The sequence below is a fragment of the Erythranthe guttata genome, chromosome 4 (genome assembly GCF_056151865.1).
Source record: "Erythranthe guttata isolate IM_541 chromosome 4, IM_541, whole genome shotgun sequence".
NCBI lineage: Eukaryota > Viridiplantae > Streptophyta > Magnoliopsida > Lamiales > Phrymaceae > Erythranthe > Erythranthe guttata.
The window spans coordinates 1,333,979-1,361,072 of record NC_142536.1 but is presented as its reverse complement, the minus strand read 5'-3'; the positions used below and the strand labels follow the sequence as shown (position 1 = coordinate 1,361,072).

The following is a 27,094-nucleotide window of genomic DNA, read 5'->3' as shown; positions in this document are numbered from 1 at the left end:
TTTTTTCTGTTACACCTAACTAAAAAAATAATTATTTTTTCTTCTCCTATTTTATTATTAATAATAATAATTGAAAAAAGACTAATTGAGATTAAGACTTTTTTGTGGGCTTATTGTGGAAAAAATGGGCATCAGATAAAGCTAAGAAACCCATTATTTATATGGGCCCAAATAAGAAATAAGCCCATTCGATTTGGGCCAATTTTTAACTCAAATCTTTTCCGAAATGAATTTTCACAAAACAGAAAACCTACAGCGGGAGTTTTCACTCCTGAAATTTCTCTCCCCAAATTCAAAATTTCAACTTTACATTTTTTTATTTTTCCATTCAAATCTTCTTATTTGAGCACATTAATTCTCAGGTTTTATTTACTGATCTCACTTTTACTGTCAACCCCCTCTGGATCTCTTTACTCCTGTTCATTCGCGGCGTTTGCACGCTCTCTGTTGACCGGTAATTTTCCCTTTTTTTTTTTGGTTTATTGTATGGATTAATGGTGTAAATATCTGCGGTATTTATGGATCTGTTCAATCATCTGTTGCGGTTGTAGATTTTTTAATTTTTTTTATTTGCTCCAGTATTTGTTTGCTTCTCCATAGTTTGAAATTGTTCGCCGACGAGTTTGGGGTTACTGCATTTATCATGTTTGACCTAATTTCCGGTGGTGGAGGAATATTAGAAGTAATTTATTCATCCATGTATTCTCCGGCAATTCATTTTTTTTTTTCTCTTTTTAGGTTATTTGGACATGGAATTTTCCACATTGTCTGTAAAGCTATGGCCCCCTTCCCAAAACACAAGGCTAAAGCTTGTCGAGAGAATGACCAAAAATCTTGTAACCCCATCCATTTGGTCAAGGAAGTACGGTCTCTTGAGTCAAAAAGAAGCCGAGGATGATGCTAAGCGAATCGAGACTGCAGCTTTTGCTGCAGCCAACCAGCACTTCGGAAAGGAACCGGATGGAGATGGAAGTTCGGCTGTGCAGTTATATGCAAAAGAATCCAGCAGGCTCATGATTGAAGTTATCAAACGAGGCCCCATTGCAAAATCAGACGAAGAACTCAGTATACTAGACAAAATTAAAGAATGCGATGGAACTACTTTAGATATATCCGGAGAACCTAGGAAAATAATCAATGCCGATGATGCTGAGAAACTGCTGAAATTCTTGAAGGAGCCTGGAAATAAATATACGAAGATATGTTTTAGCAATACAAGCTTTGGTCATGAGGCAGCACTTGTTGCTCAGCCTATATTGTCGTCCATTAAGGGTCAATTGAGTGAAGTAGATTTATCAGATTTTGTAGCTGGTAGGAACGAGGAGGAAGCTCTTGAAGTCATGAATATATTTTCGTTGGCTCTAGAAGGTTCCGATCTTCGCTATCTTAATTTGTCGAACAACGCTTTGGGTGAAAAGGGTATTAACGCATTTGGGGCGCTTTTGAAGTCACAGTATAATTTGGAGGAGCTGTATCTGATCAATGACGGCATCTCGGAGGAAGCTGCAATGGCGGTTTCTGATTTAATTCCTTCTACCGATAAACTTAGGGTCCTTCAGTTTCATAACAACATGACTGGTGATGAAGGGGCCGTAGCTATATCTAAAATGGTGAATAATTCTCCTTTGTTGGAAGATTTTCGATGTTCGTCTACGAGGGTGGAATCTGAAGGAGGTATTGCACTGGCTAAAGCACTTGGAAAATGTAACCACTTGAAGAAGCTTGATTTGCGTGACAATATGTTTGGTGTTGATGCTGGATTGGCTTTGAGCAAGGCGGTATCTGCATTTAACGGTCTGACTGAAATATTTCTCAGCTATTTGAATTTTGAGGACGAGGGTTCTATTGCTCTTGCGAATGCCCTAAAGGAATCTGCACCATCGTTGGAAGTTCTTGATTTGGCTGGAAATGAAATCACTGCTAAAGCTGCTCCTGCTCTCGCTTCCTGTATAGCTTCTAAACAGTTTCTTGCAAAACTGAACTTGTCTGAAAATGAGTTGAAGGATGAAGGTGCTATATTTATTGCGAAGGCGCTCGAGGAGGGTCATGATCGATTATGTGAAGTGGATCTTAGTACGAATTTGATAAGAAGGGCTGGTGCAAGGCGATTGGCTCAGGCTGTTGTGAATAAACCGGGACTTAAATTGCTGAATATCGATGCCAATTATATATCGGATGAAGGGATTGATGAGGTGAAAGATGTCTTCAAGAATTTCCCTAATGTTCTCGGTTCGCTGGAAGATAATGACCCGGAAGGAAAAGACTACGACGAAGAGGAAGAGGAGGAAGAGGTAGGTGGCGAAGATGAAGATGAATTGGAGTCGAAACTCAAGGGCCTTGAAATCAAACACTGAGGAATGAGAAGTCGCGTAATACTCTTTTAGGTTAGTGTCACATGTTTCGTTTGTTTCTAGGATTCTCGAGTTGTTTGTATGAGGGTCAGCTTGAATGTTTTGTGCTAGCTAGGAATGATTTTCCTGCGTTCGTGTTTACTAGCTCTTCTACGCTTGATGCGAGTATGGACCTAATATGCAGATGTATGTTATTTGATGAATTTTGATTTATTTCCGGAATATCGGGATTGCCAATTGTTATGATTAACAGATGAGCAGTTTACATACAATCAAAGCCTTGCAAAATTTTCGATAAATAGTGATTTGCTTGGGTAAAATCAGCAATCACACTGCCACGGGTACTTTGAGTGCTTCTAGAATCTTGTCATCCAACTCAAACTGAATCTGTTTCTTGTCTCGACCAATCTTAACATACTCATCAAACCGTTCCTTCAAATCCACCGTAAGATCCGTTGTACTACTCCATCCAAGTATCTCCTTTGCAGCTCTCGGCTCCGCATAGAAATGCTGCCAAAAAAGAAAAAAAGAGAGGTTATAATATTAAAAAAGATGATATTTTTTTGAAGGGGATATTTCAAGAATTATTACCATGTTACGGAAAGGAAACGCTTTCTTTGCATCGACCCCCACTTTCTTGGGATCGTAGTGCACAATTTCAACAGGCAAACCAGCAGCTTTAGCACATAATCTCGCCATTCCATCGAGTGTGACAGCTCGTTCGCTAACACAGTTGAATATGTTTCCCTTTGCTGCTTCTGGCTTTTCAACCGCCGACGTAAGAATTGACGATAAGTCCCTCACATGTGATATGTTTGTTAACTGCATCCCCGATCCAGGTATCAAGATTGGCCTACCTCGAACAATACCTGCCAACAGTCGATTTAACGTTAGATAAACCACGATTAATTAATTGAATAATTGAGTTTTATTTTGATGAAAAGTACTTACGGTCGAAGAACCATTCCTCACAGTCTTTGTTGTTGCCAGAGCCGATCATGTACTGTGGGCGGAACGACGCCCAATTATCGAATGTCTCCGAGATGTATTTCTCGACTACAACATGGCCAGCATCTGCTTTGACAGCATCCTGTAAAATCAAGATTTGTTCTTATTATTATAATTTTTTTCGATATTTAAATGTGAGGGATCGAAAGGAATATACCCCTTCAACATGAGGAGGTTCTTCTGTTGCCTTGTAGATTCCTGCACTACTGATGAACAGAAACTGCTTTGCACCACTGCTCTTGGCCCAATCTGCTACAGGCCTGTTCATGTATAAAATAATCATGATTTGTGAAGCCGATTGATTCTCAGTTCGAACTCGAATTCGTATCGATTGGGATTTTCGTATATAATTTAGGAAACACAAACCTAACGGCATCCAAATCTTTGCCATTGTTATCCAACACCACATCAAATGCAGTACCCTCGAATATTTTCCCGATATCTGCCGGCTCTCCCCACACAGTCTTGCCTCCACCACTCACAATTTCCTAAAATACCCCTGTTAAATTAGCAACAAAAACGGAATATATATTTATTTATGTATATATTTTTTTTCATGTGAATATAAGCTTAACTGAAAATCTGCTGAACGGGGGCTTCTTCATCTTGTCGGAGGCCTCTTGACCGACGGTTAAGATCGTGACAGTGTGGCCGGCGGCGAGGAGTTCTTTGGCGAAGTAGAAGCCGATGACGGCATGGCCGCCGCTGTTGGTGTTGACAATGAGCACATTCTTCTTCTCCGCCGTGACGGTGAATGAGGTGGGAGAAGACGAAACTGCCCTTCTCGGAGAGTTTTTGGAGATAGCGAGGAAAGATGGGGAAATGGAGAGAGAAGAGGAGAGAGAGTGACGAGAGGGTGAAGAGAGAGAAAGGCGTGGGATAGGAGAGAGAGAAGAAGATGAAGGTGAAGAAGAGAGGGTGGAGGAGAAGAAGAGGAGAGAGGATGAGGTGGAAGCAACTGCTGTTGCCATTGGAACTTTTCTTGATGATTGATTGTGTAAGAACCAGCAATTTTTCTTTTCTTTATATTATTGGATAGAAATGGATTTCCTTTTCCAATCTAGTTTCAATTTGCAGTTATTTCCCGGTAAATTATCATGAATGGATATTGGTTTTCTTGTTCATGTGTACAGAGTAAAAAAATATGTGGTCGATGATATTCCAGTGTGAAAATAACGATTACAGAATAATTAACATGCAATGTGTTTTTACCTCAACAAAGTGGCTGTAGTTTAGTGGTAAGAATTCCACGTTGTGGCCGTGGAGACCTGGGCTCGAATCCCAGCAGCCACACTTTAACTAATTGTTTTATATTTTAATAACTTTGATTTATGCTTTTCCAAACTTATTTCGGAATTAAAATATATTCCATAAATAGTAATTAATTTCCTTTTTTTTTTCTTTAATTTAGACAATACTGTAACATCCCAGAATTTCCTAGCCGTTGGATCAATTTTTATTTAATCTATTAATTTAAAAATATTTTCCGTAAAACATATTCAGGATCTCATCTATATAATCACCTTCAAAAATTGCAAATAACAATTTCTCTAGTCACATATTTATTTCCTTATTATAATTTAGATAATAATGGAAAATGACAGAAATTCGTAGCCGTTAGATTAATAAGAACGTTGCCACCAGCCGTATTTAAAAAGTAAAGCCTCATCAGCTTAAAGCCCCCTCCCACAAAAGTATCCGTTACAAACTCAACTCTCTCTCTCTCTAACTTTCTCTCTCCAAATCCAAGGAAGAGTTCTAATGGCAACTTCAGTTGAATCTCCATCCCCTGTTTCCCTCAACAAGGTAGTCCTTCTTTCCTCTTCATTTAATAAAACAATCCCCTGATTAAATATCGCTAATTTAATTCCAATTTACCACCATTTTTTTCACAGAGATCTCCAAGCTTGAGGTGCTCTTCTCCTCCAATGTTCAGCCCCTGCTCCGACAAGCGCTTCTGGAGCACACTCCGAAGCCGTACTGAAACCCTAATCGAGAATCGGAAGCCATTAGACAACCCGCCGCCGGCTGTAATGGTGAATATATTTTTTTGCTCACTTACAGCTCATTAAGCAAATTATGTAGCTTTTAGGAGCTAATTAACAGCTGGTCACCATGGATTTGATGATATTGATGATGGTGATCGATTTAGGGTTTATAACTGTTGCTTTTTTTTTTTTGTAGAATGGGGAACAAATTGACCGGTCGAGGAGATTGAAGGAGGACTCCATGCTTCTGCTGAGAGGGTTTGATTCTGTGGCGCAGTCTCTTTCACAGCTTTCGAACAATCTGGAGAATGCCCTTCAGGTAATAATACATTATGGAATAATAAGTTTAATTTCTGGATTGAAGTTTTAATTTGATTCTAATGGTAAATTTATGTGCTGAAAAGTATGTTGAGTTCCTTTATTTTTTCTGCTGTGTTTTTCAGGGAGCTAAAGATCTAGCTAGACCACCACCTGTGTTGGCCGACATAGTTCATGCCGACGGCACCCTTGAAAAAGCGAAAATCGAGAAAAGTTCATCAAATGAAGAGAAGAAAGATGAACAAGAAGAAGATGATGAAGTAGACAAAAGAGGATTGAAGAGAAAGTTGGATTCCAAAGAATGTATTGAGGATGATCAAGTGGAACAAGATTCACACAAACCAGAAGAAAAGGGCCTGGAGAAAATTAAAAAAGCCAAAAATGTATGTACTCCTTTAGCTCAGCTTTATGTGTGTAATAATGTTTTTTAAGGATGTTTGATTTATGGATCGAATTTATGTTTCTTCAGCTGGCGATTTCGATGGCGACAAAAGCAGCTACCATGGCCATAGAATTGAAGTCAATTAGGTCAGATTTGGGGTTCATGCAGGATAAATGCGCCCTATTAGAGGAAGAAAACCGGAAACTTCGTGAAGGATTAGCCAATGGCATCCCACCCGAAGAAGACGACCTGGTAATAAGCGGTTGAAACATCATATTTACTATGTGATTGTCGCTCTTAATCAGTTAAAAATACAAACCAATTGGGCCTAATTATTTTGATGTAGATTAATTAAGTATGGCAAATTTTGTGCAGGTGAGGCTTCAACTGGAAACCCTCCTAGCGGAAAAATCGAGACTGGCGAACGAAAACGCGAATTTGACTAGGGAAAACCAAAACCTGCTCCAGCTCGTGGAGTACCATCAACTGACAACACAAGATCTCTCAGCATCTTATGAGGATCTAATCAGGGGAATGGGCCTCGATTTCTCTTCGCCACCGGAAAATGCTGATGATGACGAAAGGCGACCTTTGAGAACATCACATGCAGATATACTTGGATTCTCCAAATCATTAGATGAATGTTTCGATGAAGAAGAAGAGTAGGTGGTAGGGCAAACACAAACTTTCGTGTGCGGTGCACTTTCTGTTGTGCATGACATTATTATTTATTCGATCGTAATGTATGTTTTCGTTACTCTTTAATGGAAAGTTTCCCTTTTCGATAAGAAATTGCGGTCGAACGATTTGGCAAATACGTGCGGCGATACTAATACTAATACTAATACTAATTGCTTTCCACCATGTATATAAATCCATACATATTTTACCGATATCGACATATATAATATATTTCGCCAAGTATAATTTTCATTATAATTATAAATATTTTACAAGTAGATACCACTCATACTCAATTAATGTTCATTACATTAATATCATTAGACACATTATGGTTTAATCAATATCTCATTACTAATAACTTTGAATTATTTAAAGGGTAAATTGCACTTAACCCCCTTGTGGTTTGAACATTTTGCACATGACCCCCTCATGGTATGAATTTAGACACATAACCCCCTTGAATAGAAAACTAAAAAATACTAAATTACCCTTATCAAGTCCAAAATTCTTGTTTTAATTTAAGGGGGTTATGTGCCTAAATTCATACCATGAGGGGGTCATGTGCAAAATGTTCAAACCACAAGGGGGTTAAGTGCAATTTACCCTTATTTAAACTAATAATTTCTGTTTTAAACTCTAAGTGCAAGGGCATTATAGACTATTCAACTATAGCACACAGCTATTCAAAAAGAACGGTAGGGCCCACCAAAAAAAAAAAAAAGGAAAGAAAATAAAGAATACACCGTCCGGATATTCAAACCGTTGCCCGCATTTCAATAATCCCATCAATTTGGATAAGCAATTCTTTTACACTCACCGCCACAAATCATAAATCACAATTTTCTCTTCTTCCACCACCGTCACCCACGCGCCTCCGCCTCCGCTTCCGCCACCATATATCTATGGTAATTTCTTCATTCTCCCCAGTAACCTCCACTAACCTCTCTCCCCACCTTTTTCTACTTTCTCCCAAACCCTCGCTACGAACTCCACGTTATCGCCCCTCGCAGATCTTCTACTTCGCTCGCTACGCCGCATCGAGCGGCCGGAATGCTCTAATCTCTAGCTCTATAAACCAGAATCCGCCGCGAAGTCTGTTTCCCGGCGGTTACAAGCGTCCCGAGATCAAAGTGCCGAATATAATCCTCAGATTAAGCTCCGATGACGTGTTTAGAGATGATAGGGCTATACTTGACGCCGTTGACGACGCCGTTTCCGGTAGAGTTGGAATTGTACTGCTTACCGGCGGCGAAGGCAGCGGCAAGAAGTTGTATGAGGCGGCCTGTTTGCTCAAGTCTGTGATACGGGATCGTGCTTACTTGTTGATCGATGAGCGCGTAGATATTGCTGCTGCCGTTAATGCCAGCGGCGTTTTGCTTTCTGATCAAGGTTGGTGCATCTATGTACTCCATGGTTTTTGAGCTCAATTATTTTAGCAACCAATGAAATATCACTCATGTTCTGCGGATCACACCACTCTTCGCTCTTAAATGTGTTTGGATCCATGTAATTGAAATTTATGAAGATCAGTTGGAATTTAATGCAAGTATTTCTAATTCCTTTGCTGAAGTTTTAATTACCTGAACGGGGAACTTTGTTAGGTTGCTTTAACCCTCTCATTTTGGGGAAGGATTTGTTTGAAGGATATGGCAGAAGAGAATTATTTAAATGAATATGTGATTGTGATAGACATGAAAGCTAATTTTATGGGCTGGTTTTTATTTTTTGAAATCGATGTGATAATTACTGCATTTTGATCTGAGGTAAACTGCAATATCTGGATTTGTATTTTTCTTCATTGGGTATTTTGTTATTCGATTAGGTTGATCTTCGTTTTAGTTGTTAAATTCTTTTTTTGGTTAATTTGAGTGTTTTTAATACTTGATAGGTCTGCCTACTATCGTGGCAAGGAACACCATGATGGATGCAAAAACTGATTCAGTGATTCTTCCTTTGGTAGCAAGAAATGTCCAGACTCATGATGCTGCATTGGATGCCTCTAATTCTGAGGGTGCTGATTTTCTTATTTATACCATTAACGAAGACGCTCGGCTGGAAGATCTGGTTACCTCTGTGTTTGGGCGTGTAAGAATACCAGTTTTTCTCATGATTGATTCTCTTAAGGACGGTACATCCTTGAAAATATCACCAGATTCACTTAGATCAGGAGTTAGTGGTTTAGTTGTTTCAGTGGATGAATTGAACTTGTTGAGTGAAGATGACTTGAACAAGTTGTTTTACCGCGAGTATGCATCAAATAAGAAGGTAGAGGATGGTGGTCAAAGTTTTGACACTATCATAACCAGAGATACGGAGAATGGCTTTTACGGGGAGAAGATGATTTCTGGGCTTACCAGATTGGAAGAGAGAGAAAAGCAGTTCATAGACAAAGAGAGATCGATTTTGGTTGAAGCTATTGATGTCATCCAAAGAGCTGCACCACTGGTGATCTTTCATTGTTAAAAACTTTGGTAGTTAAAGGCGTTCTTACATGATATGTTTTTTCTGCTACTGGTGTTTTTGCTACAGCTGATTTGAATTTCAATCTTAAATGGCAGATGGGGGATATCTCACTTCTCAAAGATGCTGTTTCTCAACTTAACGAGCCATTTTCATTGGTTATAGTGGTAATTGTGTGCTGAACTTCAACCAAAATTGGTTCCACAGATATACATGGGTATTAGCTCTAAATTTCAATGCAAATTTTGTTCATTACTTGGTTGTGGTTTAATCTGATATCGAGTCGTAACCTTTTTCAATGAAATTTTTTATGACAAGAAAACAATTTTTTTTTCTTGCACGTGTTTAGTGTTACCATTTACAAATGCTTTTTGAAGGTAATCGATATGTAAACATACATTTAAACGTAGATAAAAAATATCTGAGGGTCCTTAAAATGCTTTTGTTGTGCAATTCAGGATTGAATTTTGTGGAACTTTGTGCAATTGATGTATCTTTCTCTTCTATTCTTTGGTTCCCCATTTGAATTGGTTCTGTGTGTTACTGTTGGAGAATTTAACCTTTGGAAGCATAAAAAATATCTGAGGGTCCTTAGTGTGAGTGCAAGTAGACTGGGAGAAGCAGCATACTTTCGATTTTCGTAGACCCCAAAAGAAACTCAGATAAGATTCTCGCTGTATTGTTTTTACCAGGGAGAGTTCAACTCTGGAAAGTCGAGTGTTATCAATGCTTTTCTTGGGCAAAGATACTTAGAGGATGGGGTTATTCCTACAACTAATGAAATTACCTTTCTACGCTATTCTGAGTCAGAGTTTAGTGAACAACGGTGTGAAAGGCATCCCGATGGCCAATACATATGCTACATACCTGCTCCAGTTCTGAAAGAAGTGAGTTCTTTAACCACTCAGATATATACTGGCACAATCTCGAAGGGTTTATTTTCAATTTTACGTACTTCTTTTACACTAATTATGTACTGCTTTATTAAAAAAAGGTACACCTTCGTTTTCTAATTATATGCTTCTGTTTCCATGGAAATTATGCTTCTACTAGGAGTTGTTTTGTGGACTCATCATCTTCTAGATATTGCATAATCATTCATCTCTTTTAGTTGGTGCTGTTTACGTCTATAGGTGTGATTCGGTCTGTTTTTGGATTCATAAACTGAAGTAGACTTTCTTACTTGTCTTAACTATCTGATGATACACTTCCCATAAACACCTAATATTCGTTTTTGTACCCTCCCCGAGCAGATGGTAATTGTTGATACTCCTGGAACAAATGTGATTCTCCAAAGGCAACAACGGTTGACCGAGGAATTTGTACCTCGTGCAGATTTGCTTCTTTTTGTCATGTCGGCTGACCGACCATTGACTGAAAGTGAGGTATGACTTACTTCCAACTTGTTTTGTTCTTCTTTACCATGATTAACATATTCGACTTCTAGTAAGTACATTTCTGAGTGGGAATTCATGTTTGCATAATATACCTCTGCTACATGCCTATATGTCTATATTGATAGTAGATGGCCTTTTATCCCCCATCTTCCCCTCTCTTTTACCTTAGAAGCTAATCTTTATTCACTCATGGTCTGTCAGGTTGCTTTTCTTCGCTATATTCAACAATGGAAGAAAAAAGTTGTTTTCGTGCTGAATAAATCGGACCTGTATCGAAATGCGGATGAGGTAGAATCAATATCTCGAATTCAACTGGTTATACCAAATGGAGAAAAAAAATCTCTTATCATTGGAATACATATAATTGAACTATGTAGGAGCTTCTTCTGATTAAGTTTCTAAATTCTCAATGCAGTTGGAGGAAGCTGTTGCCTTCATCAAGGAAAACGCTGGGAGGATGCTGAATGCTGAACAAGTCACCTTATACACTGTTTCTGCACGGAGTGCTCTTGAAGCGAAACTTTCAGCTTTTAGTGGTGTGCAAAAGCAAGAAAATATCTTGAACACTCAATATCCAGGGGCAAACAACTTCTCCGATCTTGAAAAGTACTTGTACAGCTTTTTGGATCCATCGACAAGTAACGGGATAGAACGAATAAAGCTTAAGCTGGAAACTCCAGTAAAGATTGCTGAGCAGTTGCTTTCTGCTTGTCAAAAGCTTGTCAGGGAGGAGAAACAGCAAGCCGAAGAGGACTTGGTCTCGGTGAATAATATTCTAAGCAGTATAAAAGAATATACATTGAAGATGGAAAGCGATAGCATTTCTTGGAAGAGACAGATTTTGTCTCTGGTATATATAGTTTATCTGCACTATATATCTTTATTTCTTTTTTCTTTTTTGCCTTAAGTGCTTATTGTATTTGTGAACAAACAATTGCAGATAGATAATGCGCAAGCACGTGCAATCAAACTCGCAGAATCGACTCTGCGGTTATCAAATATCGATCTTGTTGCTACATATGTTCTCAAAGGTGATAAATCTTCCCAGATGCCAGTGACGTCAAGGCTTCGAAATGATGTAATAGATCCTGCTTTCTTAGAAGCTCAAGTGAGTGCATGTTAAGTGTTTTTTTTAAATCATCTATTTAGACATAATATAATGGCTTTCTAGTGAAATTGATTTGGAATGTTATCCATTTTTATTCTGAAAGCGTTTTTGCCGTTCAGAAACTCCTTGGGGAATATGCAACGTGGTTACAATCAAACAATGCTCGTAGAGGAAATATGTATAAAGAATCATTCGAAAAAAGATGGCCTTCGGTTGTTCCATCAATCAAGTCCCAGATGGAGGCAAGTGAGATACTAAGAACAAAACATGAACGAGGGGTAACTGTGATTGGAGAATTCAGTGCCGCTGCTGCTTCTAAACTCTTCGAGCAAGAAATTCGTGAAGTGGCAAGTGCTTGTGAATCTTTTTATCGCAAATAATTTTTGCCGAACCAGTTTTATCACAATAAATTGACGATATTTCCATTTGCAGCTATTGGTTACTTTCGGTGGATTGGGTGCATCTGGTCTATCTGCATCACTTCTGACATCTGTCTTGCCTACCACATCTGAAGATCTCCTTGCTTTAGGCCTTTGCTCCGCTGGCGGGTACGTAAATTTCTTTTCTATATCGTTTTTTTATTCATTTAGGTTTTCAATAATCCTAATTTATGTATATATATTTATTTTTGCCCATAGCCTGTTCGCAATCTCGAATTTCCCGAGCGGGAGGCAAAGGGTAGTGGATAAAGTAAGAAGAACAGCTGATGCATTGGCTCGTCAGCTCGAAGAAGCGATGCAAAAGGATCTCTCAGAAACTACAGACAGCTTAAACGACTTTGTAACACTTATTGGCAAACCATATCAACAAGTAGCACAAGATCGAGTCAATAAACTGTCGTCCACTATAGACGAATTAACAGCCATTGAAGATAAACTCCAGACATTACAAATCGAAATCCAAAACCTTCATGTATCAAGGTAGCACCTCAACTCTTTTGTTTTTCATCCCTGCAACACTTGTCTCATTTAAGAATCAACTGTTATTATTTATTATTATTACTATATAATTTTTTTTTTAATAATTTGTGCGCGTTATCGGTTGGAACTGTATCCACGTCGATCTTGGAACAAAGTTAGACTAGTTTGGTCAAAAGGATCACTTTCCTATTTTAGGCTGGAAAATACAATTTTAAAAAGAAATTACCGAATGGGGGTAAAGCGGTAAAGCTCGTCTCGACTTTTGTATAAAGGTTTGCATGTAGTTGAGTACTGATAGGATCTTTGCTTTGGTAACAGAAAGGTAAAGCAAAGAATCAAAATTATGGAATGGTGGGCTAGAGCAATTTTAATGGTTAGGGCTCTTAGATTGTGAGCTAAGAAAAACATTTTTTCAGACCATACTTTTGAATTTGCAATAAAGAACTAAAAAGTATCTGAAATTGTAAAATATTTATCTAGTCTACCTTTGTATATAATATAAAATACAACATTAAGTCGAACGTACGATATGGAGATGGTAGAACGAATCAAATACATCGTAAATTATATCATTGTGGATTTTCGCAAAATCACACACATATATATGTGGGTGTGTTTGTATAAAATTGTATCGAAACTTCAAAGCATATATATACACGTGTACGATTATATAAAGGGCCATGGTCCTAGGGTCTTGGAGGCCCGAGGCTAAAATTGAAAACGAGGCCCTCTTAGTTACCAATATATTTTTTGAAAAGTATTTTTTTCTGTTAATTTATAAACGTATTCGTTGTATGGTTATTACCCGATAAAGTTCATCGAGTGTGTCACAAGTAAAAATTAACCTACCTAATTATTTAAATCAGATCACCAACACTAATGTCTATGTGCTGAGAACAGAGACTCTTGGTGGGTTTAAAAATTTGGAATTATTATCTAAATAATGATAATTATAAATGTATTCATTGTATGGTTTATTAGCATGCATGGGACAAACTTACATAAAAGAGCAATCAGACCAAAGATAAGATTATATTATTCATCTGCATTTTAGGTAATTAATTTGCACGCACTGATTTCTGACACGCTCACAAAACAACGATTAAGAATATTTAATCTATATCTATATTAAGATTTTGTTCCAAACTTTTGTTTCCCCTCAGCTTTATTTGCTGCTTCTCTATTCTGGGATGTCAATAATTATAACCTTAATTTTTAATTATATAGGTGATTAATTGTTGTCTCTAATTGACTGAACTTAGGATAAATTATGTAAAATCTGTAACAATTAGGAGGATGTGTAATATAATATTTGGGGTGGGGACCACCATTATTATTTTGTGTTGCCTGTTGATGATGACTTGTATATACAAAAAGTGACTTAACCAATGAACAAAATATATGAGTTCTCAAATAATAACCCATACTTTTTTCTGTCGTATTTAAGAAAAAGATAAAATTATTATTATATTAGCTTATGGAATATTCAGCCATTAGAGATTAGATTGTTTATTTAAAATAGCAACTCCCTTTTACAAGTGTTGATTTATTTAACAAAATCTGTGTGCGGTTTAAGCCAAAAAGACTGACCAGTGCTAGAGAGAGAGAGAGAAATGGAATAATTACAGAAATAGGAATAAAGAGAAAAGAATGGAGTAATTAAATCCTCTGTTTCTAGACAATTAATAAAAACTGGCTGTTTCCACTTCATTTCTTCTACTAATTCTTGCATACACCATTCACACATTCATTCACATTCATACTCTGACAAAATATCGATTAGCATTGCATGTGTTCGATTTCGTATGTGGATTTCAAATTTACTGATTACCGTAAGAGCTTGAAAAGACGAAAACCAATTCAGATCGAAAGCGGAACACTTTGAATTTTGTTGTAGAATAAATTCACACGAGCAAAGCCGTCGTAGATTTTTCGATTTTAGATTTAGAATTCTCAACTCTTTCAATCTTCCGACAACAAAGTCTCTGTTAGGCAGCGTAAATATGATGAATCATGATATCGATTGAAAAAAAATAATAAATACATAATAATAATCATTTTGAGAGGTCAATATACAAAATACAGAGTGGGCTTATAATTTGTGGCAAAATGCAATTTTACCGTATATATTGATTGTATAATATATATATCAAAGATTTAAAATATTCCTACAGCCTCAACTCTTGCCTTTAGAGCTTTACGTCACTGCCAAAAAACCAAAAAGAATTCTAGTGGCATAAAAACCACCCCCACCCCCACCCCCACCCCCCACCCCCCACCCCACCATGCAAAACACTTTTAATTTTTGGCACCTATAAATTGACCCCAACCCACTACACTTCTCTTTCATGCAATTTGCCTCCTTTCATTTTCCTCTAAATCTCTCCATTCTTATCTACCATTTTCAAGAAATTCAAAAAAATAAATAATAATAAATAAATTTGTTTTGATCCAAAATCACACAAGTAAGCCCATCTGAAAAGCCCCTGTTCATCATCCCCTGTTTCCCCAACCCCCTTATCCTCACACATTTATTTCTTCGAAAAAATCGAAAACATGTCGACCACTACTTCGACTTTCGTCTCTCATCAAGGGCTACAATCCTGCTTAGATCCCTTCTTGCTCCAGCCACGTGTCATATTTCACCAATTGTCTCCACAAACACCACCACCACCCTTATCCACTCTCCCTTTCCCTAAGAAACAACCCGAAACCCCGCTCGAAAAAATACCCGAAAACGATAAGAACTATGTCCATCCACTAATCAAGAATTCGTCGACTTCGTCTTCTTGCCTCAGCTTAAAAAGCCTCGAAATGTGCACCGAGAGCTTGGGGAGTGAAACCGGAAGCGGCATTGATTTGAAAATCGACGAACTCAGTTACCATATTCATGATGATGATGATGTGATGGAAAAACAGAGCAACGCCGCCGCCAGAATCGAAAAGGCGAAAGCTAAGAAGGGCGGCAATAATTTTCCGCCTCCGTTGAGTTCCATCGCCGGAGGCGATGGCGTCCAGGTGCAGACTCGCCGCGAAGGTGGCCGCCTCGTGATTAAGGCCTTCAGTTTTTCTTCCTCCGCCACTTATTTTCGGGCGGAGAGAGAAGATGGGAGGCTCAGGCTTTCTTTGCTCAAAGATAGTAATTTTTTCGAGGCCGAAAACGATGAACTAGAAGACGAACAAGTAAACGGAGATGAGGCCGTGTTATGCATCTGTGAAGAGAGTGATGATGACGTGGATGATGACGTGGACAATGAAGAAGAAGAAGAAGAAGAAGAAGAAGATTCGAATGGAGGGTTTTGGAAAGTAGGGGGTGTAAATGGGGGCGGAGATCAATGGTCCACAAGCAGTAGGTGGTGCAATGGGGGTACGACTAGCAGAAAGAGGCTCCCGAGTTTGCCTTTCTGTGTTGCCATTTCTTGAAAAGAAGATTGTTGACTTTATTTATGTTACTGCTTTGACTTTCTTTTTTTTTTTTTTTTGGGAGATGGCAGTTATTATGGTTAGGAGAAGTGATGATCCACTATTATTTTCAGGGCCCGTTTCAAAGGTTGTTAGCAAGATTTGGGCCTTTTGGTAGTTAGGCAACTGTTTTGGGTTGATTAATTATTATTATTATTATTAGTTTTTAATCTCGTGGTTAATTCTTTTTGTTTTCATAGTTTTTGGATAACTCCGAACTAAACATGACCACTTTTGATTCATAACCACCACTCGCGGTTAGAAATATCCCCATCTGTAAAGTAATAACCATCAGAATCAACCCATTTCGGGCCGATTCCATTTGGGTTACTTGATTTTTTTTAAAAGTAAAATAAAGTGATTGAATCATCAACTACTCGACATTTACCAAACCGGACATTGGTCACTATTAATATTAATAGTAATTAATGAAGAAAAAAAAAAAAGTGTTCTCAACGAGTGAACAGGGTCAGGGTATGGGTAGGTTCCAAATTAGACCCGACTCGTATGGATTTCTACATTGGAACAAGAAATTGGGGGTTGAGAATGACCGCACGAGAGTAACCAACTAAGAACATGAAGTAGGTAAAAAAAAAAAAGAACAAGTTGATATAAATGATCAATGAAAGTTTCAAAGCTCTGAAAACGTAGTGTGTGAAGGGGGGGTCACTTTCAGTCCAGCAATGTTTTTTTGATTCTTTCATCAACATGGGGAATTATTATATAACCAAATCTTTTGCCCCATCTTAATCATTCAAGATTGTACTGCACCATTTCAATTCTTGACTCATTTTCATATCCTTCAATTTCTTTTTATTTATTTTTTTCTTATTGGAAATGTGTTAATCTTGGCGCTTAGGTCATGCTGATGGTGACATAACTCAATTAAAAAAAAAAATCAGTAAGGTACTAATATAATATGTGAAAGGAACAAGAAATTTAGCATGTGCAGGGCACATGCTAAATTTAAGCTCACCTTGTAATGCAAAAGGAATTTAAGGAGTGCCACGCAAACAACTAATTGCTCAGCATCGGAGGATTGATCGCATGAGAATGACAAACTAATTGCATTGATGAGCAGAAGCTCTCATGGATTTGCTGAAAGAGATCAATACACGTGAGCTGAAGGCTTAGAAGAAAAGCTAACTTCTGGGAGCAATATAAAGAGGAGGAGCATTTGTATTCGGTTCGACTAAGAGAGAGAAACAACACATTGTGATTGAGATAGAGAGAGAAGAAACCGAGAGAGAGTTCTTGCCATTAAAAGAACTCTGAAGTTTTGATCTTCTTGTATTGATTGAAACAACGATCTTTGTTTCCTCCATTAATTGTGTTTTATTTACAACTGCATTATTCTATTTCCAGATCCATTTTTCTCATCTTATATATTTTTTGTTTGCCTTATTTTATTTATTTGAACTATTGAACTTGATTCTTTAAAGTTTCTAAAAAATATCAAGGCGTTGCCCGACATGCTCGAGACCTTAATATAAGTTCACCATCTCACGATGCCCGGAAGTCGGCCTTAATAGATATTGAAAGAGAAAACTAGAATAATAAGTCGATTTTTCTTTTACATACATATATAATAAATAAAGTCACATTTAAGAGATGCATAAATGTGGTTACTAAAAATAAAGTGGTCTAGTATATATCGTACGGGTGGTGTACGTAGGGTAGGTTAGAAAAGAGAATTGGTCCATCCTCTAATCACAATATAGAAAAAGAGAAAATGGAAAACCACGAGGACTCCATGTGATTGCTCCCTCCATTAATATTCTTCTTTCATTCTTTTACCCTACACACTACACACAACACACAACTAAATGGGCTTACCTTATTTCTACATACATACATACATACATTCACTTGTGGTTTAAGTCAAGAGGGTGTGGGATTGCATGCACCACAACAATTTTGATTCTAACACGATCGATTGTCGTCTGAGGGTTGCGTATGAACTAATTCATTGTACGTTTGAAACTGACCGGAATATTTAGTGGCAAAACAATATTATTAATAATAATAATAAAATTAATTGGTAATAATGATGCATGGTGGGCAACGACAGTTGTACTATATATGTGGTACTAGGTTGGAAGGTTCTTGGGAATCTTGGAAATAGCCAATGGGAATTTATTTGGATAAGGTGCGCACATTCTTGGCAATTTTTTATTCAATACCCTATTACCACACACCACCGTGGACTCAGGACTTCCATACATTCTAGTGTAACTTTTTTTTTTTTTTTTTTTTTTCAAATTAAAATAATCACAGGGTTTTTTTCAATTATACAATGTGAACATAACTAATTTTGTGTCCTTGTATTCATATACATATATTCATTGTCCATATTTATTTTATTTCACACTAGCATCTTTGGTTCAAAATTGCATAATAGAGTTTTGTAGGGGTTGAAAAGTGAATTTTTTGGACAGAACCTATTTATTATTTTTTTAACCCAAAGGGGGAGCTGAAATTAATACTTTTATATCTATTTTTATAACCATGTTTTTAATTCTACTGAGCTCATATTTACACTCCTATTGAAAATCATAATGTTAGTTTCATACCCTCTATCTATACCTTACCACTGTAGCACCTAATTAGTAAAATGACAAAGCCAACCCTAAATTTTCATAATCAATGTGGTTGCAGATATTTATTCGTGTGGTGTATAACACAAGTATAAATACTTTTTAATTCCCAAACACATGGTATGTCTAATTCTTCAAATTCCAAATTTGTAGTGCTTCTTAAGACTTGAATTGGTATAGTTCAATATCAAGAGGTGCATAACGTCTACAAAACTCTTTAAATAAAGGGGACCATTTAGTCACGGAGCCAGCATAGGGCCGGCCAGCGGCCATGCCAATAGAAATACTTAATTATATTACGATCCACAAAACGACCCACTTTTCTACGAATGTATTTGATTTTGAAAATCGAGTCTACCCTGTCGGGGATCTACAATATTGCCTTCTCCTATTCATTATAAATTGAACTCGTCTAGCAGTAAATAGTGGCTGATTTAGGTTCATGGTGGGCTACATAGTAACCGACACAATCGTTTTACATCCTCACTTGGCACTTCTATTACTACACTTCAAATATTTAGTAAATTTTTAGCCAATCATCACCACTAAAATTGGATGTCAGACTATTGAACCATACCAAAAAGACCCTGGTTAAGTTGATTTCAGGGTACAAGGATCATGATATTTGAAGCTACAGGCTTTAAAACTCTTAACCTCGTGTCGTAATAGTCAAAATCACCGTTCTCTTAGCAAATCCTTTTTGTTTTTCTCATCAAAATATGATTCTAATTTTAACCCCAAACTACTAACAAGGATATGAGGTGATAAGAAATGATTTTTTCGTTCATTAACGTCAAATCAAACTTCACCTGAACTGCACGGAACTCTCCCCGCATCCAATGCGGTGTGCCTGTGTAGAAAATCTCTAAACAAGACACAAGAGTATCAGTAGTATTCCTGTAAAAAGAAAGAAAAGAAAAGAAAAGACAGAGGACCCAAAAACTAAACTGGAGAGAATCTCTCCATCATTCATATCATGTCTTGGCTTCATAAAAAAGGGGTTGATAAAAACTTTATTGGACTATGTTTGTACATATTTATCCCTTGATTGGACCATATTACAGCTCTTGTCGAATTTCCATTGGCCCTTTTCTCACTGAGTATCTCAGAAGATCTTTTGAAAGAATCCCACTTGCACTAACTCCTACATCTCCCCAAATATTATTCATCATTGTACAACACACCACTGTTAAATCCAGCCAATCTTAGTTAGATCTCATTGCTGTCAAGACATTAGATCCACAATCAATTGAGTCATTTTGCCATGTCATCGAACATATATGCCCGTAGATTTACACTGTAATAATACTCCGTAATTCTCACCCGATGTAGCATCTATAAGACTACATATGCCCGCATCCTTGGCATAGATAGCCTTCATGCTTGGTAACAATACAAACATTAATTTTATTTGACGATATCTTATACATTGATCCCATAATGGAGAAATGAAGTGTGAATGAACGAACAATTAATAATTTTTATTATGTAGATTTTCCTAGTCTGTTAAATTTTCTACACATTTGCGCTATAGAAAAAAGGTTGACTGTATGAATCAATTACAATGTACGGAGCCCACCGATACAAGATCTGAAAGCCACAGAATAGCCTTCTTGGAGCTAAGCAATTCTATAGATTTTCTATCGATCCTCCAACTGCAATTGCGGGCCTCGTTTCAAGATTGCAATAGGTATCTATTAGAACTCAATGCTTAGCACTAGGCCTATAAATTATTAATGTTGTAGAAATACAAAAATGCCTACGCGATCAAGCCAACGGGCCTGCTAAACCGAGGGTCATCGCTGTAACTTTTTGGGCTAAAAAACATGGGTCTATCATTCCAACATATTTCTCTATTTTCAATTCTTGTTATTTTTTGATATATTTGATTCGAGATTTTCAGCTTTCGCCTCCCTATATAGTATATAGTCTCCATAAGTGTTCCCCTAAACTCACCAATCAGCATAGTTCGCTACCTCTGACGAGCAACCAGCTAATATTAAATACATAAATGGTAGGTATTGTTGAACTTGTACAACTAACAGCAACATCATGATTCAAACATGAAACTGGATAGACGGCAGTTTTTCAATTATATGCATTATTAACACGGAAACAATGCTTTGATATACAAAAAACTATAAGCGAGAAATAAAATATTCTCAAAATGTAATGAAATTATTCTAGATTAACTTAACAGCAAATACTAAAATAAAGTTTAAAAAGAAAACACGTAAAAGCACTGAAGTGTTATGACATTACCAGTTGAATTCACTGGAGAACAGCCAATCTAACTGGAGCTGTTCTTCCTTGCAGCATAGGCTCGATATGCTGCCAACCCAATAAAAGTAGCAGCAGCTCCAACTGTAATATTTAGAAACAAGAGTTATAACAATCAACTTCACCTGTAGTCAAAGCTGCAGACCGTGTGGATTATGGACCACTATGTTCTTAAGCATGTGCAGGGCTTCGGGGAATGTGTTCACTAACATTAGCATGCATGTTGATTGTTGACTTAATAGTTGTTCACAAGGCCTAACTAAGAATTTTATGTACTTGGGACATGGATTAACACCGAAACCGACCTCAATCACTAACGTACTTTAGTTTATATTTTTCAGATTCTTTTCTCATTTGAGGATACATTAATCGGTGTTTATTTACCATCATATTTTTTACTTTCCCAAAACTAAACCAAACATTCTTCAAGATTTATAGACATGATTTCTCCACTAAAATACAAACAGATATTAATTTATTTCTCAAATTCTTCTTTCCAAAAATATTACTCAAGAAATTCCATTAGTTATACTCAGCATTACTTATTAGAAATGTGTTTTGAAGTACCTGAGAGACACATGAAAGTATTAGAAACAATCTGGCGGTACCGCTTTCTGCTGCGGCTGAGATCAGTTTCAGGAATACTCAGATGAGGGCGCTCAGCTGCATTTACAATTCTGGAGAAGACATCATTCAGATCTCTTTCTTTCACACTTACAGGAATAGGTGCATCCATCCTCATATCCAGGCAAATCTAAAATCGGTGTAGTGAACTCTAATTAGACCATGAATTTAAATTATTATTTTTTCACGTGCAGAAGACCTTCAAAAATTTTATACAAGTTTCAAAAGGTGAAGGAGGCCAAGTACCTTTGCTGAGTCTTTGTTCACTGTTGAATTCGAATCAAGATCATTCTTTGCTGCAATAAGGAGACAAGGCATCCCAAAACCAGTTTCTTCCCCTTGCCTAGCCACATTCGAAAGCAATTCTATTGCCGCTTTAAGAGAATGCTCGCTTGAGCTGGAAAAAAAGTTAAAATCAATGCAACCATGTGAGAGGAGCCACCTAATGAATCGTGATTTCACTACTGGAATAAAGGAGATTGTAAGGAATTAAATCGGTGGTTAAATAAGTTTGAAAACCCTAGCCATGCCTACCTGTCGTAAACAAAAACAGCTACATCAGAAGCAGCCAAAGATTCCTTATCGGATAAAAGTTTCTGAACTCCATCTTCTGGAATCTCCCGAAGTATAAGTGTTTTCTTATTACCCTGAAATCGGAACAGGCAGAGTAGTAGCATCACATTTAAATATTTTAGCAGACAACAGAAAGCCATTAACCTCAATTTACAAACCACTTCACAATTTACAAACCACTCACTTGAAACACTTTACATCTTTCAACCACCCATATAGAGAGAGGTAAGGGAGATTATATCTATTATTTTTCACTTAGTACTCACCTTATACTGGTCAACGATATTCACCACATATTGTTCACCGATTGTAGGAATATAGTTTTCAGAAAAAGGCCTGCAATTAGGAGAAATAACAAAAGTTTCTCATTCATATCCGTAATAAGAAAAAGGCAAAAGGACGACATGGTTCATACAGTTCTAAAAGAGCCTACAGAGACAAACAATTAATATTTGACCCCGGTAAACTTGTGGTTTTGCATATATAGATTGAGACTTGAGATTCTTACTTTCCCAATAATGACATCAACAATGCAGACTTCCCAGCTCTTTTAGGCCCAAAAACCAAACACTGGAAAACGTTTCTTTCTGTATGTTGCTTCTTCCTGTCCGCTGTTCTTCTCCTAGTTATGTTGAGGGCTGATTCTGCATTGCAGTTATGACCAACATATATTAAGTTGGCGATACTTTGAGCTGGGTCGAGTGATGTCATAAGAGCCCACTGCAATACAAGAACAAATGAGACGGAAGTAACAAAAGTTCACGAAGATCATGGTTACTGAAAGAGAATACTTGAGTGATGCTTTTCATTTGAGGGACAACTTGAGGACAAAAAATGATAAATGAAACAAGAACTCGATGAACACATGGAGAAAATTTCATGTTATAACAAGTTTAAAGTAAGATTTTAGCAATGAAACGTAGCATGTTTGCCACTATGCAAGCAAATCATGATTATTCAGCACTAAGATATTCTAGTGATACCTTGGCCAGTCACCTGCATTAGAAAACAACCATTGTCATGACTTCAATTATTCACGCATCACGCAACAGTAAAAAGAAGAAACTTCCTATTATGTAAGCTTTGCGGTGGACTTCTGATCTTACATAAGGAATGGTAAAAAAACATGTAATAAACATGCAGCAAATATTACCAAACAGGCAATCTGGCATACCCACCTCTGATAGAAATCCAGAAAGAGATAACCCACGCCATGGAGTTCTCTCCACTGCATCCCTGTAAGGAACTTCATCCCAGGGACTGAATTTATATCATGAACACCAAGTCAGATATTATTAGGGAGGCAACAGAAGAGTAACCAAAATTTGTGATGGAAAACATACACAGGAAATGCCATAATTGAAGTGCAGCATATCGTGGAGAAAAAATAGCAGAGGCCACATTTTTTAGAGACTATTATAGATAATTGGGCATCTTGGAGTAATTCAAAAGTTCATATCAAAGTCACAAGCTTTTTATTGTATTTAATGAACAGTTCAGGAAGCGCAGCGAAATCCACAACCATGCAGATAAAAGTATTTGCGAGGAGGGTCAGAGCAATTACTTTGTTCTGGACATACACACAAGCAACGAACAACTCAACCATAGAAAATTAATTTGACGCCTTATTTTAGAAAAGCAACAGAGAGGAACTGATGAATTGCACAAGAAAATATTGTGATCGACTTATCACCAGCCCATATAGGAAAATTCAATCACATACAGTCACGATCCATTACCCACAAAACCCACAGACACGGAGCGGAAACTTCCTAAATTTTTTTTAAGTTAAGAGTTTAATTCAGAACTCAACAAGAACGCACATGGTTTTTAAGGTCTTTAGATTGATCTAATATCCGAATATGATAGCACAAAAATTATAGCATTCTGCAGAAACAAATCTACCTCTCTGGTGCAGTTGAAAACAGATCTTCAAGCTCACTCTCACGAAGAACTTCATCCTATAAAATCACAAAGGTCAGGCTCACAAATGAAGGCAAATAATATCTAAATAAAGAATAGAGTCGACGATGAAGAGTCTTTGACAATAGTTTGCAATATGCCTATTTGTACAAGATCTAGCTCTCTTTTTATTCAGAGTCGAAACATACTTTATCATCATCGAATGTACTGAAGATTCCCTTTAAAAACTCTATTGCTTCACTTGTCAGTTCAACACTCTGCAAGGAAGGTATAGAAGCTTTAGAAGGACAAGCTAAGAACTCATAAGGACAAGCTAAGAACTTATATACAACTATTGAAAGAAACAATCCTTTGATACTAGCAGAAAGAAACAACTGGATGCTAATAATATAATAAAAAGTGCCCAAGTCAAATAATTTTAGGAAGTAATAGATCATTGGCCAATAGACAGCCCACGTACCTAATACCATGTATCAACTTCCTAGTTCCTAGATTAGACACTGATAACGATAAAGATAATGGAACACATATCATGAAGGAAACCCCTCTACTGAGTTTTAGGATAAGAACTCTTGTGTGCAAAGTTGAGTTCTCTAAGAATCATTAACAAGAACTCAGGATCATGTTGTTTATGAGTAATTATCAAATTTGTTAATAAGTGAAGAGGCGCTTTGCTGCAAGAATCACCTGGTCTGGAGCCTTTTTATTCGGAATTGACAAATAATCATCCCTAAGTTTTAGCTCGTCATTGTACCCAAATTTTCTCAGAACAGTCCATGTGGTTTCAATCCTGCCTTTCTCTATGAAAAGAGCATGAAGAAACAGAAAACCTGTCAAGGTAAGACCAAATTCATTAACTCCTTCATGCAACTTCTCCTGTACCACTCGCTTAACACCCACTATTTCAGCAGGTTGCAGAGGAGCATTGAAACACTTAACCTGCTCACCAGAAACAAAGGTTTAATGTTCAAAAAATCAGCAATAATTACATTTCACAGTATGAGGAATCTTCGGTGGAGATGACTAATAGAGGACAAGAAATATATTTTTCTTGAACTTTCAAATTAAATTGAAAGCATAAAGAACAAAGAAAACAACCTGAAATTCATTTAGCTCTTCATCATTGAGAGCACCATCCATATCATGATCACATAGAATGAATATCCTCTTCAGCGCTCTCACGCATCGAGGTTTTAAAGCTTGGGTTTCTTGATCAAACAACGGAGCAGTTGGGTGAAGTACAGCTTTTTGAGCAAAATAAAATACTTCTTGAACCTGCAAACCATTTAAAGCAGTTGCAATCAACTGTATATTCTCGTTCAAGTTGAAAAATAACGAGTAAATCGCAATCGATTAGAGTGAACCGGTTATCCAGTATCTCAAACCTGGAGCATGTTAGCGGCAGAACATTCTATACAAGTCTCAATCTCTCGAAACTGCTGCATAAGCGGCAACATTTCAACGCTCAAATTGTACTCCGCATCTCGCCTATCAAGCTTGCAACCAGCCACAATCACCGGTGCCCTAATCTAAAAAACGCAATTGACAAGGCATAATCGAGTGCACATACAATAATAACAAACACCAATACAATGATAATCAATTTTTCTCAGCATATATCAGTTGCAAATGCATGGTATAAACCCATAGCTGGTCAGGTACAGTCATCTCGATTCGAAAAGCACGAAACATATAGAAAAGGACTGAAAAAGTGAATTAAGCTACTCAATATGAGGCAGCATCTAAAATCTAGATCGAGGTCGAAAATTAGTGAAACCACACAAACATTTTCTCATCAGTTGCTTCTGAATTGCAGCTCGGTAAGGTTAACAACTAGATGCTATAATCTAGAGACAATTGCGCTAACTCACATTCCCAATTCCCATTAATTAAATATTGCTTGTGACTAATGCATCATTCTCCATAGCAGATCAAACAAAATAGCAAGCTCAGTAAGAAATTCAAACTAGTTTTGAACAATGTGTAGTTTGGTTTCATTTTGATTCATTTGACCTCTTGAATGACAATACACTCAGCTAGAAGCAAGTACATGGGGATTTTTTAATTGCTAGTAAATCAAACTAGAAAAAGAAGACGTAAACAGACAATAATAAGAGAGATCCAATTAAATACCTGTAAATCGATAATTCAGCGAACAACATTAAAGTAATAATGATGAACACATCACAGAATCAACAACAAAACCTAAACAATTGGCTTACCTCTAATCGCCGAAGCTCGTGAAGCCAGAAAGAACTGAGGCGATTAAGTGTCGAAGGCTGATCGCATGCATATGTCAACACAACCGCATCGGCACGCTTCAACTCTTCAGCGAGCCTTCCTCTGTTCTCCAAACTGCATACACAAACTAATCCATAAGAAGAGAGAGAGGAGAGAGAGAAAAATAATACACACATCCTACTCCATCAACAAATGCATAAACACAAAATCGAAACAGAGCACGCGCAGATTGTACACCTGGATGAGGTGTCGATGATGACGATGGGGGTATTTTCGGGATAAAAGTCGGCGGGGAGGCGAGTGGGAGGGAGAAGGGGAGGGACATCCGGCCGGAAAGTCTCGGCGGCCGCCGCTGCGATGAGGCTGGATTTACCGGTTCCACGATCCCCGACGACGACGATCCGGACGCTGGTTCGAGCGCCGGAAATTGGACCGCCGGACAGCATTGATTCGAGATTTTTGTGTGAGCCGAATTTGCTGATTGGGGGTTTTCGTGCGGTTGATGAAGAGATGAAAAGGACGAGTCAGACACTAATCAATGAATTCATGAAATAATTATCCTTCTATTTACAGGATTGAAATCAGTAATTAATTATTATTTTATCTGAAGTATATATGATGTGTCTTGGGGAAGAAGTAGGAGGCAAGTCTAACTACAGTTAATGTGATAATTGATGAATGGTAAACTGAACTTCTTTCCTTTTTTACTGCCCTGCCACGTCAATATTTCCTTTTATTCGATGGTAATTTTTTTAGACTCATTGGGCTCGTATTGTTA

The 27,094-nt window shown here is 37.4% G+C and overlaps 6 protein-coding genes and 1 non-coding gene across 11 annotated transcripts; 5 read left to right on the top strand and 2 right to left on the bottom strand.

Annotated features, from left to right (window-relative positions):
* The first annotated feature begins 245 nt into the window (after positions 1-245).
* Positions 246-2,601, top strand: RANGAP1 (RAN GTPase activating protein 1). Its single transcript, XM_012976939.2, has 2 exons — positions 246-454; positions 739-2,601. The coding sequence occupies exon 2, from the start codon at positions 750-752 to the stop codon at positions 2,352-2,354; it is 1,605 nt and encodes a 534-aa protein (XP_012832393.1). The 5' UTR covers positions 246-454; positions 739-749; the 3' UTR covers positions 2,355-2,601.
* On the bottom strand, positions 2,546-4,488 carry CSP41A (chloroplast stem-loop binding protein of 41 kDa). Its single transcript, XM_012976952.2, has 6 exons — positions 3,935-4,488; positions 3,726-3,847; positions 3,517-3,619; positions 3,303-3,441; positions 2,943-3,220; positions 2,546-2,861 (listed from the first exon to the last, which is right to left on the bottom strand). Exons 1-6 carry the CDS (start codon positions 4,328-4,330, stop codon positions 2,679-2,681), a joined length of 1,221 nt encoding a protein of 406 aa, XP_012832406.2. The 5' UTR covers positions 4,331-4,488; the 3' UTR covers positions 2,546-2,678.
* A 92-nt stretch (positions 4,489-4,580) lies between these two features.
* On the top strand, positions 4,581-4,652 carry TRNAH-GUG (transfer RNA histidin (anticodon GUG)). The gene has a single exon. It is a non-coding gene; the product is annotated as a tRNA-His (tRNA).
* Positions 4,653-5,009: 357 nt separating this feature from the next.
* LOC105953301 (GRIP/coiled-coil protein) lies at positions 5,010-6,839 on the top strand. Its single transcript, XM_012976963.2, has 6 exons — positions 5,010-5,165; positions 5,255-5,395; positions 5,544-5,666; positions 5,791-6,048; positions 6,135-6,299; positions 6,423-6,839. The coding sequence occupies exons 1-6, from the start codon at positions 5,121-5,123 to the stop codon at positions 6,711-6,713; spliced, it is 1,023 nt and encodes a 340-aa protein (XP_012832417.2). The 5' UTR covers positions 5,010-5,120; the 3' UTR covers positions 6,714-6,839.
* A 560-nt stretch (positions 6,840-7,399) lies between these two features.
* On the top strand, positions 7,400-12,714 carry FZL (FZO-like protein). Its single transcript, XM_012976975.2, has 11 exons — positions 7,400-8,120; positions 8,620-9,176; positions 9,290-9,358; positions 9,884-10,078; positions 10,445-10,576; positions 10,790-10,876; positions 11,004-11,438; positions 11,529-11,696; positions 11,816-12,043; positions 12,129-12,244; positions 12,335-12,714. Exons 1-11 carry the CDS (start codon positions 7,634-7,636, stop codon positions 12,618-12,620), a joined length of 2,760 nt encoding a protein of 919 aa, XP_012832429.2. The 5' UTR covers positions 7,400-7,633; the 3' UTR covers positions 12,621-12,714.
* A 2,256-nt stretch (positions 12,715-14,970) lies between these two features.
* On the top strand, positions 14,971-16,248 carry LOC105971053 (uncharacterized). Its single transcript, XM_012995900.2, has one exon. The coding sequence runs from the start codon at positions 15,173-15,175 to the stop codon at positions 16,037-16,039; it is 867 nt and encodes a 288-aa protein (XP_012851354.2). The 5' UTR covers positions 14,971-15,172; the 3' UTR covers positions 16,040-16,248.
* A 2,993-nt stretch (positions 16,249-19,241) lies between these two features.
* On the bottom strand, positions 19,242-27,015 carry MIRO2 (MIRO-related GTP-ase 2). Of its 5 annotated transcripts, none has more exons than XM_088816250.1 (15): positions 26,554-26,992; positions 26,298-26,430; positions 25,461-25,604; positions 25,174-25,350; positions 24,763-25,014; positions 24,264-24,332; positions 24,058-24,113; positions 23,331-23,412; positions 22,661-22,872; positions 22,419-22,488; positions 22,114-22,226; positions 21,826-21,976; positions 21,523-21,709; positions 20,938-21,039; positions 19,242-19,897 (listed from the first exon to the last, which is right to left on the bottom strand). In XM_088816250.1, exons 1-14 carry the CDS (start codon positions 26,760-26,762, stop codon positions 20,966-20,968), a joined length of 1,929 nt encoding a protein of 642 aa, XP_088672376.1. In that variant the 5' UTR covers positions 26,763-26,992; the 3' UTR covers positions 19,242-19,897; positions 20,938-20,965. The 5 variants fall into 5 exon arrangements, with proteins under 5 accessions (XP_088672376.1, XP_088672374.1, XP_088672375.1 ...); XM_088816248.1 differs by having other exon boundaries at positions 19,242-19,540; XM_088816249.1 differs by having other exon boundaries at positions 19,644-19,861.
* Between the last annotated feature and the right edge of the window lie 79 nt (positions 27,016-27,094).